The following is a 14,567-nucleotide window of genomic DNA, read 5'->3' on the forward strand; positions in this document are numbered from 1 at the left end:
CAATAGCAGCGGCGGTAAACTTTCGACGGATTTTTTAAACATACTAGATAATACTAAAAAGGAGTTTTGTTTCAACCCCCCCCCCCCCCCCCCCCCCCCGCGCTATATTATCTGAACAACAGGAAGATATGACAAGGCCTGATCTCAAACCAACCGACTATAGCGGTCCTCGCGATATGTAACATGCAATGCTTGTATTAATATTGCACATCGCTCACCCCTTTAACATACTACAGCCATTTTCCAAATTCAGTAGCCTACAAAATAGGTTACTCCGCCTCACGTTGTGATGTCATTTAGCTGCGGTAAGTTTTTACATCAGTGGAAAACCAACATCTTGATGTAGGCCTACCATAATTTTGGTACTCTTCGATGTAACAAAAGTACGGTACCTGGTGCAGTGTAAAAGCACCTCAAATCTATAGCTACTATTAAAATAGGAGCCTTCTTCCATGGAGCTAAAACTTCTGACATGATCAAAGGGCATTACTTTGGGTTGATCATTGAGGGATTGAGGTCTCCACCTATTTAAGGGGGTCCAGCGGATCGTATTTGCTGGTTTTGATCATTTATACCCATGGTTATGTTAATTGTCTGGTTTCTCATAACGCTCTATTAAATGTGACAAATTCGCCCTCTAATGGCTTTTATGAAAAATTACAAACGACGGTATAGATATTTTTTTCTTTTTCAAAAGTAGTTTTCTTCAGTGTCGCAAGAGGGCAGACTAACAAGGACTATTGACATTATAGTTATTTTAGTTCTTTCTACGTAATATATTCATATTTTTTATAAGGACTTATATACAAGGTTATGTTTATTGTTGAGATTCAGCCGGCAGTATGCCTACCTAAAATTAGTTATGAGCCTAGCAAAACAAAACTGAAAGAATGCATCTATGATACGCCCATATTTATTTTACACGTTTAAAGAGATAAAGTCCACTGGTAATATGATACAGAGAGCAGATGGGCTGATACGCTGGACTCTGAGGGGATCTTATGCAAAGCACAGCGGCAACTTGTTCAAATAATGACCACAATTAATGATTACGGATCACGATATTTTTACGCCGACGGTTTGTTTCTATATGGGAAACTCGGGAGAATTGTTTTGGAAACACAAGACTTCGTACCTCTCAAGCAAAGAAATGCCATCCACCACAAGTGCCGGAAATAAAAGGTAAATGTCTGCCTGATGAGCGGGCATAGCGACAGGCTGCAGACCTGAGCCTCTCCGGTGTGAGCGCTGCCTGCGAAGCGCCTTTAACGCGGGCAAAGCCGGTGGGAGGAGGGAAAGCTACAAAACAGGATGTCAAAACATGAAACAACCTGGATTTCAGCTACCTGAGCACAGAAGAAGTTAACGCAATCCAGGATGTACTTGCGAGAGACAAGTTGCTGAAAAAGTGCGAGGAAGACAGACTTCAGTAAGTAAGAACAACTATTATTCTTTTGCAAATACGATGAGACATTCACCGAAATTGGAAACAATTCTGCATTAAAAACCGACAGTGTATCTCGTTAAAGTCACTAAATTCCACTGCAATGCCGCTGATGCTTATCTGAAATTATAATAAGAAACATTAAATTGCCCTTTGGTTAAACTGTGGCTCCTTTTTATTCAAATGGAGTTTCGGTGATTTACACACGCTGTCAAAAGTTCGTTCAGAAATCAGTAGGACTGGAAAATGTAAAAATCGCAGTAACTGTATTTCTTAACGCTGTATTTAGCTATGTCCAGCATGCATACAGTGAGTGACTTGTGGGCACCGGGAAGACGCTCCGGCGTAGCAGGGCTGCGCGGCGACTTCCGGATCCTAATGGTTTTCTGCAGGATTACGAAGCCTGATGACAGCATATCGCTGTCAAACGCAGGTTGGCGCCTCCCGGGCTCCGTGCGGCGTGTGAAATGCGGCTCAACCGGGCCGATCAGGCGGCACTAAAATAACTTTAGAATTAGTATTGTTTCTTTTTTATCGCGATACAAATATAAACACAACTGTATTTTATCATTCTGGTTAACTTAGTATTTGTACACCTGTACGTACGCCTATATTTTTTTTGGTAAAGGTGTTTCGCTGTTAAGAATCGTCATAATAGTTTCCAAATGTGAGTAATGCAGGTTGGACCTGAGATGTCAGCCCTCTTCTGATACTTATTCTCTGTTCTTTTTGTCGTTCCGGGGGGTGGGTGCATGGTGTCCTCATCACTATCCTTAGTGTGTTGGTGAGTGTATCTGGTTGATCTCTATGTGGGTTTAGCGGTCAGCAGTGGAGGTCCAGACCATTTCAACTTGTCGGCCAGACTAGGGCCAGTTGTTAGGGGGGGCAGATGCAGTTGACCGTAATATCATCCAAGTATTACTTTCATTAGACTGCCTGCATTAAGAAGCAAAAGACAATTTTGAAAACCTTTTACAGTTTTTAACAAATATATAATTCACTCTGATTTCTTGTTTAGACTATTGTGCTTCCACAAGCTTTATTACTTGTTCTATGTCGTTAACTTCGCTTTTCATCCAGCGACCCCGACCACCTTGGCGCACCCGCGTTAAGAGTCCGTCAAGGAAATGTGCTTACGTTCGTTTCGCCCTGTGCCCAGCGCACATTTTCGCCCACATATATAAATATAAATAATATTAATAATATACCCAAGTAGCATACGTATTTAGGTGGGAGCACGGGGGGGCCATGCAAGTTGTCACGGGGGCACTGCCCCCCCACCGAACCACTCCTGGTGGTCAGATTTCTGTCCAGTTTTGGACATGTGAACTCAAAGGCTACGCGTCTCACTTAGACATGCGAGAATAATTATTGCGCACGTCGTGAATGTTTGATGCAGTGTTATGCACCATTTAAAATTGTGTGACGCCGAAAGTGCATTTCAGAGTATTTTGGTCGTAGCGTTTGTGTAACAGGTTAGGGTAAGCGGCCGTGTGCAGAGACGTTCCTGGAGGGAGCTGGGTTGGTGTTTCTGTTGCGCTGTTATGCAACGCGTTGTCTGCGACACTTAAAAGCGTGCGGTTTGCAGGAGAGGGCACGTCTACTGCAGGATGTACCATTAGCTGCCGCTTTGCGCTTCTCTGGAGCTCGGGGCTAACTGGGCAGGGCAACGGCATGCTGCGCCGACTGCTTTCTGGCACTTACAGCCTGCTGTGTAATGTCCTTTCTTTCCAATGTGACCCCCATGGTCGGCTTTGTTCATTCAAAAAGCAGGCAGCCCCACACAAATATTGGCTTGAGTGGTGGTGAGTGGGGGTTCATTCACATGTGGCTGGGATCCCAGGGCAGTGGAGAAGCTTGTGCAGACAGCAGAGACATAGCTACTCCCCAATATTTAATTTGCCTTTAAATTATTTAGTTGTGTCCCCATCCCACTATCAAACCATTGGAAGACAGCTTAGTTTGACCTTAGTGATAATGTACACATCCATGTTTGCAGATAGCTGTAGGTCATACTCTTAGCATGGTTAACTTTTAACCATTTATTGACACTTTTTATTGATCCCCGTAGGGAAATTGTCTTTACGCCTCCCACAACTTGCTCTTTTTTTATAGAGGAAGTTGTCTGCGAAGGGCTTCCACCCGTAGTGGCGCCCAGGGAGCTGGGGGATAAGGGCCTTGCTCAAGGACCCACAGGCTGAGGCTGGGTTTGAACCTGCAACCTTCTGATTACAGGCACACAGGCTTAGCCCACTGAGCCACACGCTGCCCCCTCATTTGCACATACCCTTAAGCATTAATGGAAAACATACTGTTCTATCCATAAACGGTCGGTGTTGGCATAGTTATTACTGTCTTAGCCCTCTATGTGCGTAGTTAGCTTTATCATGGTTATCGTATCATGTTTATCTTGCCGGTGCTTGCATAATAGTGTAAACTCGGCTATTGTCGTCTTTTGGCTGGGAACACTTGCATGTTGTGAGAAGTAGTGCAGTTGCCAAGGTTATTTGAGCTCTGGGTTCACAACTGTCATGAACTTTGTGGGGGGACGTGGGGGGGGGGGCGGTGTTGGTTCAGGTTGCTGCATTAGCCAAGCTAATGCTAACGGCCTTAGTAATTTCTGTATGAACTTGCCCTCACTGCATCTATCATCTGATATCAGATCTGAGTTTGCCTCAGTGTCGTTGGCGTCCTGAGTCTGGTCCCGCTTCTCTGTCAGTTGGCGTGCTTATCTAAGTGATAACTCTGCATGTATTATGGTGTTCTTGGTTTAGCGTTGTTATCGCTTTAATAACTCGATGCCTGAATGGACATGTTTTCTTTAGGCTCACGCACAGTCTAACTTTCAGTTTAATGCAGGTTCTCTCCATACATTGACACTGGTTTCTGGTCTCCCTCTATCAGGAAGATCCAGGACGATGGATGGAGGGACCAGCGCTGGATGAAGGGGGTGTCGGGCCAGTGGTTCCAGGAGATCCAGCAGTCCAAGCGGAGGAACAGAACCAACAGCGGGCACCACACCCAGTCACTTCTCGCACCCAGAGGTAAGAGGCTAGGTGATAAGACACACAGCTGACAGATACGCACACACTGCTAGTTCCGGTGTATGTGTGATACCATGTCTGTCTAACTGTGTGCACTTCTCTAAGCTTCCTATGGAGGTGACAGAACTGGGCCAATGAGGTTTACTCATTACAAGTGCTGGACTTGAGAGCTGGGCTGTAAAAAGTTATTTTACATTTTTATGGCAGTGGCACTTTCATGACATTTATAACACGTGGATCCACTTGCTTTCCAGCAGTTAATACATACTGGGTGACCCATGTGCTACAGCTGTTTGCAGCCTGTAACACAGAGAAATAGAGCAGAACCTCTAACCTTTGTGTAATTATGGTGACTTGTGATCAATGTGACAGGTAGCTGGCAGATGCTGGGTCCTGATTCTGGAATGTTCTCATTCTTCTTACCTTAGAGACACCCCTGAGGTCAGGGAAGCTCCTCAGAAAGCCTGGGGACAGGAGAGAGAACCACGACAAGGCCGTCTCCCCCAGCAGGGCCTCATTCCGTTCTCGGGTCACCTCGCTCTTGGCCTTCCGGTTCCTCCAGAAGGGATCGGCCTCCCGCAGGAGCCGAGACGGCAGCTTCAGGTAAGCACCGAGGCAGGGAGCTGGCCAGCTTCTCCCATTGCAACTGTGATGTAGTGAGGTACGGAGGTCCAACAGCCACTCCCCAACTGGTGGGCTACCTGCTGCCTAGCTTTGGATGCACCTGCCCTCTGGCCCTGGCTGCCCATGAACAGCAGAGGTTCCTGGTGATGACATGCCCCTGCCTGAGCATCCCCGTGTTAAAAGAATCGAGGGCAGAAGGTTAGGCTTACATATGTCATGTGGCACGGTACAATGAGCTCTTTAGAGTGACACGCATGAGAGCCCTTATCCCCATTCCGCCAAGGGTGCGTCCCTCCTGGGTGGGGTGTGCTGGTGTCGAAAGCAGCACAGGGCGGGGCTAAGATGGAATGTGGCCCAGCTGGTGCCTTTGGGAACAGCTGGGCTGTCTCCAACATGCAGCCAGCGAGTTTTTAACTCGCTCTGAGGCAGCCCTGTCTGGGCGTAGCTCTGCAGGGAGACACTGGATCCCATCTGCGTGCAGAGCGAGTTGGCCCCTTTGAAGGTGTCGAGTTCCTGCTGCAGCAGCCACATGTACCACTGTGGGTCGCAGTGCCAGCTTGGCGAATAAATGAGAGCCGGCACTGACCTGCAGTGTAGTGTGAGGAGTCTGTGGTTGCTGTGGCTGTTGCTTCGGAGAAACATGGCTCTCGGGATTACATTTAATATGCCCTCAGCCAGCTTTTGACAGAAGCAGTTTGGGGTGAGTCTCGTTACCAGAGCTGCAGCTGCTGGGATGCGGAAGGCATCTGCCTGACGGCTGTTTGATTTCTGCCTTCTGTTCTGCAGCTTCGCTGGAGCCAGTGGACCCAGTTCAAGGGCTGGAGATCAGGATCATTCTGGTTCCCACCTTTCAGAGCAGGTACAGTGGCCCATTTCCCTGTGTGGAGAAGATGAGTGTCTTGAAGTTCCTCCCAGATACCTGTACTACCCTTCAAAAAACTAGCCACATTAACTGGATTGTCCAATTACTCAAATCCGTTCAGCAACATGGGCTCTGAAGTTTAATTGACAGGGGTCCAGGCGTACCTGGGACTCACATGGAGAGTCACACTTCCAAATGTCACTCGTTCTGTTTCTGCCTTCTTGTGTGGCTTTTTATGAGAAGCAGGGTTTTCAACTGAATATTAAATAATCCGTTAATGGGTGACGGCCGAATCCATATCAGGTGAGATGAGATTACAGTGCAATTTCTGGATGTGACAACTGCATGTGTTATATGCAAAGTCTCCAGTGAACAGAAATGTGAGCAGTTCCCCGTGGAGCACCTGTACTACACAACACACAGTCCAGTGTTCTAACATACTGTGGTCTGTTGGTGAAGTAGGCAACAGTCTGGGATACAATGTGCTGATCCACCTCCATACTGTCTGTTTTGTTCCTCAACAGTGATGGTATTATAGTGCTGAATGCACTGGAGAAATCAAAGAACAAGATTCTCACAGTGATTCCCAGCTTTTCCAAGTGGGACATGGATCTTTGCCGCATGTAAATGAGCAGGGGGGTCCAAACAGTAGAGGGTCCATAGAAGAATTTACCAGGAGTCTGAGATGGGCCAAGATAAGCCTTTCCAGAGTAGTAGTAGTAGTAGTAGTGCAGTAGTACTAATAATAAGAAAAATAATAATTAATGATAATAATCTTCTTCACTGAACAGGGACCACATCCGGATTTCACAAACGACTGCCCCACTGTTCAGCAACAAGAAGACTCTGAAGGTGAGGAGAATCTCTCATGTATGATGTCACTCATATGAAAATTGTAGAATCTGGTAAATAGGAAAATGTTTTTTATGCTGTACTTATTAACTGTACCCTTTGTTTTAGGGGCCCCAAACCACAGACCTTCAGAACATCATGTAGACCCCAGGAAACCAGAGACTAGACCAGGCCAAAAGAAAGCTTGTTATCCTTCAGTCCCAGAAGAACCCAGAAAACCAATTTTCAGAGACCAGATAGACCTGTGTGTAGCACACAAACGTGGGAGCTACCACAACAGCCTCACTGACTCGCTTGGAGAGCCTCCTGTCACTGATTCTCTCAGAGAATCCACCGGCACTGACCTTCTCAAAGTCTCTATAATTACTGACTCACTTGGAGAATCCACCATCACTGACGCACTTGGAGAATCCACCAGCATTAAATTTCACGGAGAATCCACCTTAACTGACTCGCTCGGAGAGTCTGCCGGCAGTGACTTGCTTCGAGAATCCACCGGCACTGACTTGTTAAAAGATTCCGCTGTCTTCTTGCTAAATCAGCCTTCCAGTGGGATTGCCTTTCACACTGAACAAACTTCCGATTGTCAGAGAAACTCAGACCTTCCCAAGTCTAACCTTGTTCCCTTGCCAATTGTTGCCTCTTCTTCTGGTCTGAAGCGTTCCAACTCCTTACCCACCCTCCAGCTCCAAAGTGATGAAACGCCCCATTCAGAGTTGCCAGCTCACCTCAATCCACTAGCAACCATGTTGCCTCCTTCAGTGGTCACAGTTGTTGCTCCGCATTGGACAGGAAAATTTAGGAGACCCAAGCAGGGAGCTGAAACCACACAGGCTGTAAAGGAAGCCAATGGGAGGAGCCAGGAAGTCAGGCGCAGCTCTTACGTTTTCAAGGAGCAGCAGACTCTCAGACACAGAAATTCAGTTTCTCAGTCATTTCTGGGCAGAAACACTGTGCAGGACAAGGACATATTTCATGGACCTGACACTCCACAGAGACAACCAGCCACTGAGAGTGCACGAGGTTTGGTTGGCTGGCTTCCTGAGAGGACTACATCAAGGATACCTTTGTCTGCGTCTGTCTCACTGGACAACAGCAAAAAGATCTCCACTGGTTCCAGCTCCTCACTTGTACATCCAGGCACTGGCCACTGCAGCTCGCTGGATGTCCACCATCACAGAAGAATATCTGAGGTCTGTTGCCAGCAACCTCCTGTGACTCGTTTCAAAGGGTCTTCATCCCCGAGCAGCATTTTGCTATCTCTGCGGGGAGGTGGTTCTGCCTTAGGCAGTCCCGGAACACTCTCCTCCTCTATATATGCCACTACTCCTCGCTCTCACCCTAGCAGCACCACGAATGCTGCCAAGTCTGCTAGGGAGGGGCAGTTGCAGTACACTCGAGGGGATGGATCAGATCGACTATACTTTATCAAAAGCCAAACTCTCCCACGCAGATCGACACTGCCCTGGCGGAACCATAACCAGAAAGATGCTGCGGGACTGGATCATTATGACCATGCTTCCTTGGGGTACCCCCTTTCTCATCATACACTCCCTGGGCCTGCTGACGTACAGAATCCCCCTGACCAGAGCCCGGATAGTCTCAGTGCTACAATAAACCTTAGAAATAACCAAAAATCAAGCAATGCCCATAACACTTTTACCTTTCCCAGAAACAGTCCATCATGGACACCTGATACTAGGAAAGTCCTTCCTAGCTACACCGTGTCTAACCCCACTCACCCTAGCTCCTTCAGTACTCATGACATGCCTACATCCCAAAACAATTCAAGCAATGTGCCCAACCAGTCTGATAAGCTACGAACCCCTTCCCAGATGTTCAATTCGAGGAACATGAAAAGTGTGGTATCTTTCTCCCAAAGCAAAGACATTTCACCGAAAGAAGGGGCTGTTCCTACCCACACATTGGAGGAGCTTAACTCTGCAACTCCTCTCAGTCCTATGGCTGTGATTAGTCCCAGAACACCAGAGAGAAGCTGCCACTTTGGGGAGAGTCCAATGACTCTTTGTCCAACTGGTGAGACTAACCCCACAACACTAGGAAAATCATCCAACAGTTTTGACAGTTCAGAAATTCACAGAATACTGGTTGTGAGAATTCCTGCATCCCCAAATGTGGATCATTCAACTCCTCCCAGGTCTATGGCTGTGACTAGTCCTGCAACACCAATAAAATCTTCCCAATTTGTGGACAATTCAGTAACTCACAGGATAAGGGCTGTTATAAGTCCTGTATATTCAACTGGAGCATTCCAAGGCATGGACCATCCAGTAACCCTCAATCCACCTGATGCGACCAGCCCAACAAGATCAGCAAGATCTTCCAGCACTACTGACAACTCAGACATTCACAGATCAATTGTTATGAACAGTCCTTCATCACTAACAACTTTTTCCTATTCTGTGGACAATTCAAAAACTCATAGCCCAAAGGCTGTGACCAGCCCCATATCACCAAGATCATCTTCTCACAGTGTGGACAACTCAATATTTCACAGTCCAGGGGTAGTGTCAAGGTCATCTTCTCCAGCTGTATCTCACCAAGATGTGAACAGTTCTGTGTCTCACAATCCACTCTTCCTGACTACTTCTGTGTTGCCCACAGAATTGCCCCAAAATATTGATGATAAAAAAGTTGAAAATGTAACAACAAGTACCAGTGCATCATCAAGGTCATTTAACTTTTTAGACAGTACAAATGTGAGGACCCACAGTCCAGTATCACTGGCTGATTTAACCAGATTGCCCCAGAGTAGCATCACACCAGTGGTGATAAATGGTCCTTCATTGTCAATAAGATCAAGTCTGAATAATGCAAGCATTCAAAATCCAACAAGTCAGAATAATTCTAATTTGCCAAAAGAATCTCCCAACAGTATAAATAATACAAAGATCCTGAGTTCAACTGGAGTCATTACATTAAATAAATCATCTGATGTGGAAAGTTCAAAAACTGATCGTTCAACAGCATCATCCAGTCCATTACTATTGGAGATACCACCCATTAAATTGAGAAATTCAAGAATTCCAAGTTTAGAAGGACTTTCTTCTTCCACTGCCAACGTCCTATCGCGTAACAGTGAGGGGGCTAGCTTGACGCACAGTGGGGACACAGCATGTAGTCCGTCACCGCTGAGTTGTCCTGTGCTGCAGACAAGATCAATTTGTAATGTGGGTGCTCTCAAAACTTACTCTTCCGAGAGACAATACAGTCCTCCCAGAGTTGTCTCCCCCACACAGAAGTCCCCTGATCCAGAACTCAGAAAATCCCCTTTAAGCCCCACAGAAAATAACAGGCTTGCATCTTGGAGGCAGCACTCTTTTCACAGCAGACATCCTGCCTGGTCCTCAGCTAAGGATACACACTCAGAAGCGGCCCACAGATTATCGTCGGACACTGCTTCCCTGGATGCCACAGTTAGCAGAAGTTCTCAACCTCTGTCACCCCTCCCTGACTCAAAGAGGATGTTTTCCTCAGAGTCAGTGGTTGATATCCCTACATACAGTGAAGGTTTCTTTGACCTATCAGGAAATGTTAAATTGTCTAGTCCTGGTTTACACAAGCAAGCATTGAATCTGAATGTTAGTGAAGTGTCTGACAACATTTTCAGTCCAGAAACCAAAACCGCAGAGAAGTTACGGCATGCTGACTGTGGAGGTTCAGGGTATCTTGATTTTAAGGAGCAAGGCAAAAACCCAGTTCTCAGAAAAAAGCCGACTGGTATAGTGGTTAGCATAGATGAGGTCTGGTACCAGTCAGCCAATCTCAGGGCTAAAGATGAGAAAGCACCGGAGAAGCCTCTGCGAGATCATAGGTTTGTGTCCATACAGGAACAGAACTCACATAAGAGTCTACTGACATTAACAAGCAAGAAGGACCATACCAGCCCAATATCTCCTGTGGTGGCAACAGAATTTTACTTTTCTGAATGTGAAACAATAGAAGTAAAAGAGAACCAGGGTAGGAATAACTCCGATGTGATGTCAAATGGTACCAAGATGAGTTTCAGTTCAAAGCAGTTTGAAGATGAACTTCAGACATTGAGGAAGAAAAGCAGGGTGGAGATGCCACTCATCCAAAGTAGAACCAGCAGCTCTGTCTCAAGCACTGGGAAAGAGGATGTTTCAAGGGTGCTGAAGCCCTCGAACCACAAGAACATCATTGAAAGGGAGGTGACAGGTTTTCATCCTGACTACAGTCAGGCATCATGGTTGACTGAAGAAAACAATCAACCTAAAAATGCGTCCGAGACGGACCGCATAAGCAGTAGTTCAAACTGTCTCTTTGATAAGAGTAGAAGCTCCTCCTACCACAGGAGTCCATGCTCACCTCTAAATAGCCACAGTGTCTCTGTTGAACGTTACACCCTTGTCCCAGGACCCAGGAGATCCTCGCTCAGTCCCAGAAGTAGCCAGATAAGCATCGACTTTGATTCTGATGATGCCGATAATGAAAATGTCTTCTACAGAGGGAGCTTAGAAAGGAAGTCCAAAAGGAAGAAGACCATCTCTTTCTCTGAAGTAAATGACTACCAGGTATGTGTGGGTGGACAGGTTGGTGCTGCTGACAGGACTGGGAACGTGTCTCTTTCCAGGAGCCTTAAGGACATCTCTCAAGAGAGCCAGAGTCACCCTTTCTCAGATTTCAGCCTGAAGGCTGGACGCTCGTTTTCTGTGAGTAACGTCCACGCCAGCCGCCCGTCTGGCTCCGCTCGCATGGCCACTGTTCCTCGAATGACCAGCATTGACAGCCTCAGAGGCACTGATATTTTGGACATTGGGCCGAAGCAGCGATCCCGGGCTCACTCATGCAGCATAGATCAAGCTACTTACGGGGATGAGAGCGGGAAGCAGGTGACCCCAGGCAGGAATCGATCACCTCCCAGCCTGCACACGCCTTCCTCTGTACAGGCTGACGAATTGTCACCATCACCCCCACCATCACCCCTCTTTTCTCCCCCACGGATGTCTCGAGCACCCAGCTCCTCACCCAGGAGTAGCTTGACCTCACCAGACAACCTGTCGCCCAGAGGGTGTTTGCCCTCCAGGGGATACAAGTCAAGCCTGTCAGACCTTGGGGAGTCTGACTCAGATACCACCACAGACGATGAGTATTACCTGAGTGGTGACAAAGGTGAGAAGGAGACAGAACTATAAAAGTGGACAATGTTCTAGGGTTTTCTACTCTCTGGGTCAGCTACTCACTGTTATCCATGGCTGCGTCTACATTTAATTATGAAAGTAAAATATAGATTTTTTTTTCTAATGGTTTAAAGATTCCTTACATCTGCTCTCAAGCCAGCCTTTTCGACTGATGCACTTTGATTCTCCTTACCTCCTATCTTACGTTATTTCAGTTGGTTGAAGTTATTTAAAAAAATTTTTTTTTTTAAGAAAATCATGCTATTTTCTGACATGGTGTTCTGTTTCTGTTCTTTTTCAAATGTACTTTTATTAAAAAAAATGTAATTTAATTTATGTATCACTAGGATTTCCTGAACGTACGTACACACACGCGCACACACGCACGCACACACACACACACGCACACACACACACACACTCAAGTCGGTCTTACTATCTAAATGGGGACCATCCATTCATTTCTATGAGAAAACCCTTAATCCCAATCATGACACCCTTAACCTATACCCATCCCTAACCTTAACCGTAAGTAACCAACCCATTGCCATTTTTACTTTTTTGATTGCGTTCACAGATATTTATAAAACTGAGGTTATCCAAATAGGGACCTCAAAAGATGTCCCCAAAAGTAGGGAAATTTCAGGTTTTACTACACTTTGGGGACAATTTGGTCCTCAAATGTGATCTATGCAAACCCCCCCACACAAACACACACACAGGTCTTTGTGAGGACTCGTCATTCATTTCTATGGTGAAATCTCTAATCCCAACATGACAACCTTAACCCCTACCCAGCCCTAACTTTAATCATAAGTAACCAAACAAAATAAGAGAATTTTGGCATTTTTACTTTTTTGATTGCATTCACAGGTCTTTGTGGGGACCTGAAAAATGGTGCCACAGCATCAGAATAACAGGTTTTTATTACATTGGTGGGGACATTTGATCCCCACAATGTAATATAAACCGAATCCACACATACACACACACACACACACACAAATACATATAAATGATGTTAGTGCCTTTGAACTTGCAGCAGGTGCTGCCCGCGAGGTTATCAGCGTATTAGTGGGTTGGTTAGCTGGTTGTCATCAGCATCATGAAACCGGGCTGTGGGATGTGAGGTCACCCGCGATTCGCTGCTAACTGACCAAACCGTCATTTAGATAAAGAACGACTCTGCCGGCCTAGATGTGTGGAATGCACCCGCAGTGTTTATCTGCCTTTAGTTGCTGTTTCTAGCACATTCCATTGAGGTGAGCTCCACCCACAATAACACAAACCGTATTTCCATATATAGCTAAGTCACTGTTAACTAAAACGGCTGCTTAGCATAGCATAGTGCAATGCAGGGAGCACATGTCAGTAATTCCAGTTATTTTCACTAATAAAAAAAATCAGCTGTTATGGTTTTGGAGTGAATTTTTTTTTTCCTAGAAATGTGTGACACAAACTCCAAACCACGCTGGTGGTGTTTTTGCACAGTTGTGTAATCGAGGGTGGATCCAGGAACAACAACAATGTCTCTGGCACCTAAAAAGATTCTTCAGAGCAGCGTTCTCAGCCATGTCCATGCGGATCTCCATTATCCAGCAGAGGGTAACCGTTACCTTGGTGACAGTCCTGGCCAGTGTTAGGCATGGGCTGGGGGACATGGGTGTGATGCCAGTGTCTCTTGATAACATGTCCCCAAAATTCATCTACAATACCTGCCGCTATGGTGACCCCTGGATGTGTTATTCCCCCACCCCCCTGCCCCCAAGGACTCAAACATGCACATGTGATGTGTCTTGTGAATGTTCATGACATTATGGGCAATGTTGATCGCTATTTTTAAAGTCCATGTAATTACAGGCTTGTCCGTCCTGTTCTCAATGAGTACTTTAGCTCTTCGTCCAGTGCCAACAAGACAATCATGGTGACTAAGGCAGTTGTTTTGGTTTCACACAGACATTTTGTGACTAGTGTGGGGGGGATGCTAAGAGTCCGGCCTATTCCCAGTGTGTGTATGTGGGGGGGGGGGGGGGGGTCACACCCAGGAGGAGTGCCTGCATGTGGCAAAGGGAAAGCAACCAGTGGTGAATGGGACAATGATAAATGATGGCTTGATACATTAAGAAGAGGCCTGCCATTTACATGCGAGAGACGGAGCCCAGCTGGTCAGGTGAGGACCCCTGTGATGTAGGACAAATAGTGTGGGAAGCACTGCCACACAGCCCTGCCTCAGAGGGAGGAATGCAGCTCTGTGACATGCGCAGGTTGCTGACGGTCGCATCGCTGAAGGCTGAGTGCATGCGCGGCTTGCTGACGGTCGCATCGCTGAAGGCGGAGTGCTTGTGCGGGTGCACTGCAGCCCTAGATACCTCTTGCTTTAAAGACGGAGTCTCCCTTGAAAACGATCCTGTTTTTCTACTGTTGTCACGGAGACTGAGCCTTGTTTGCTCATGCTATTGGGGGCCCATCACATCATGCCTGCCATGGTTGCGTTTACTGCTAAGGAGGTTTCCGACGGGGCACTTGGACCCAGAGCTGGGGCCTCACTGGGGGGGAATTGACAGCAGTTGTCACCAGCA

General features: G+C 46.6%; 1 protein-coding gene across 2 annotated transcripts; it reads left to right on the forward strand.

Moving 5' to 3' along the window:
- Positions 1-866: 866 nt before the first annotated feature.
- zmp:0000000991 (uncharacterized) lies at positions 867-12,320 on the forward strand. Of its 2 annotated transcripts, none has more exons than XM_049010732.1 (6): positions 867-1,433; positions 4,349-4,488; positions 4,917-5,091; positions 5,899-5,971; positions 6,766-6,826; positions 6,935-12,320. In XM_049010732.1, exons 2-6 carry the CDS (start codon positions 4,386-4,388, stop codon positions 12,001-12,003), a joined length of 5,481 nt encoding a protein of 1,826 aa, XP_048866689.1. In that variant the 5' UTR covers positions 867-1,433; positions 4,349-4,385; the 3' UTR covers positions 12,004-12,320. The 2 variants fall into 2 exon arrangements, with proteins under 2 accessions (XP_048866689.1, XP_048866688.1); XM_049010731.1 differs by having other exon boundaries at positions 867-1,429.
- Positions 12,321-14,567: the final 2,247 nt, after the last annotated feature.

Source organism: Brienomyrus brachyistius, chromosome 4 (genome assembly GCF_023856365.1).
Source record: "Brienomyrus brachyistius isolate T26 chromosome 4, BBRACH_0.4, whole genome shotgun sequence".
Lineage (NCBI taxonomy): Eukaryota > Metazoa > Chordata > Actinopteri > Osteoglossiformes > Mormyridae > Brienomyrus > Brienomyrus brachyistius.

What these genes read in the sequence shown, in the direction of transcription:
- zmp:0000000991 (XM_049010732.1), top strand. Translation starts at nt 4,386, where the DNA reads ATGAAGGGGGTGTCGGGCCAGTGGTTCCAGGAGATCCAGCAGTCCAAG. An exon ending in AGCCGAGACGGCAGCTTCAG is followed by an intron (nt 5,092 to 5,898) that starts GTAAGCACCGAG and finishes TCTGTTCTGCAG; the next exon opens with CTTCGCTGGAGCCAGTGGAC. An exon ending in GTTCCCACCTTTCAGAGCAG is followed by an intron (nt 5,972 to 6,765) that starts GTACAGTGGCCC and finishes TTCACTGAACAG; the next exon opens with GGACCACATCCGGATTTCAC.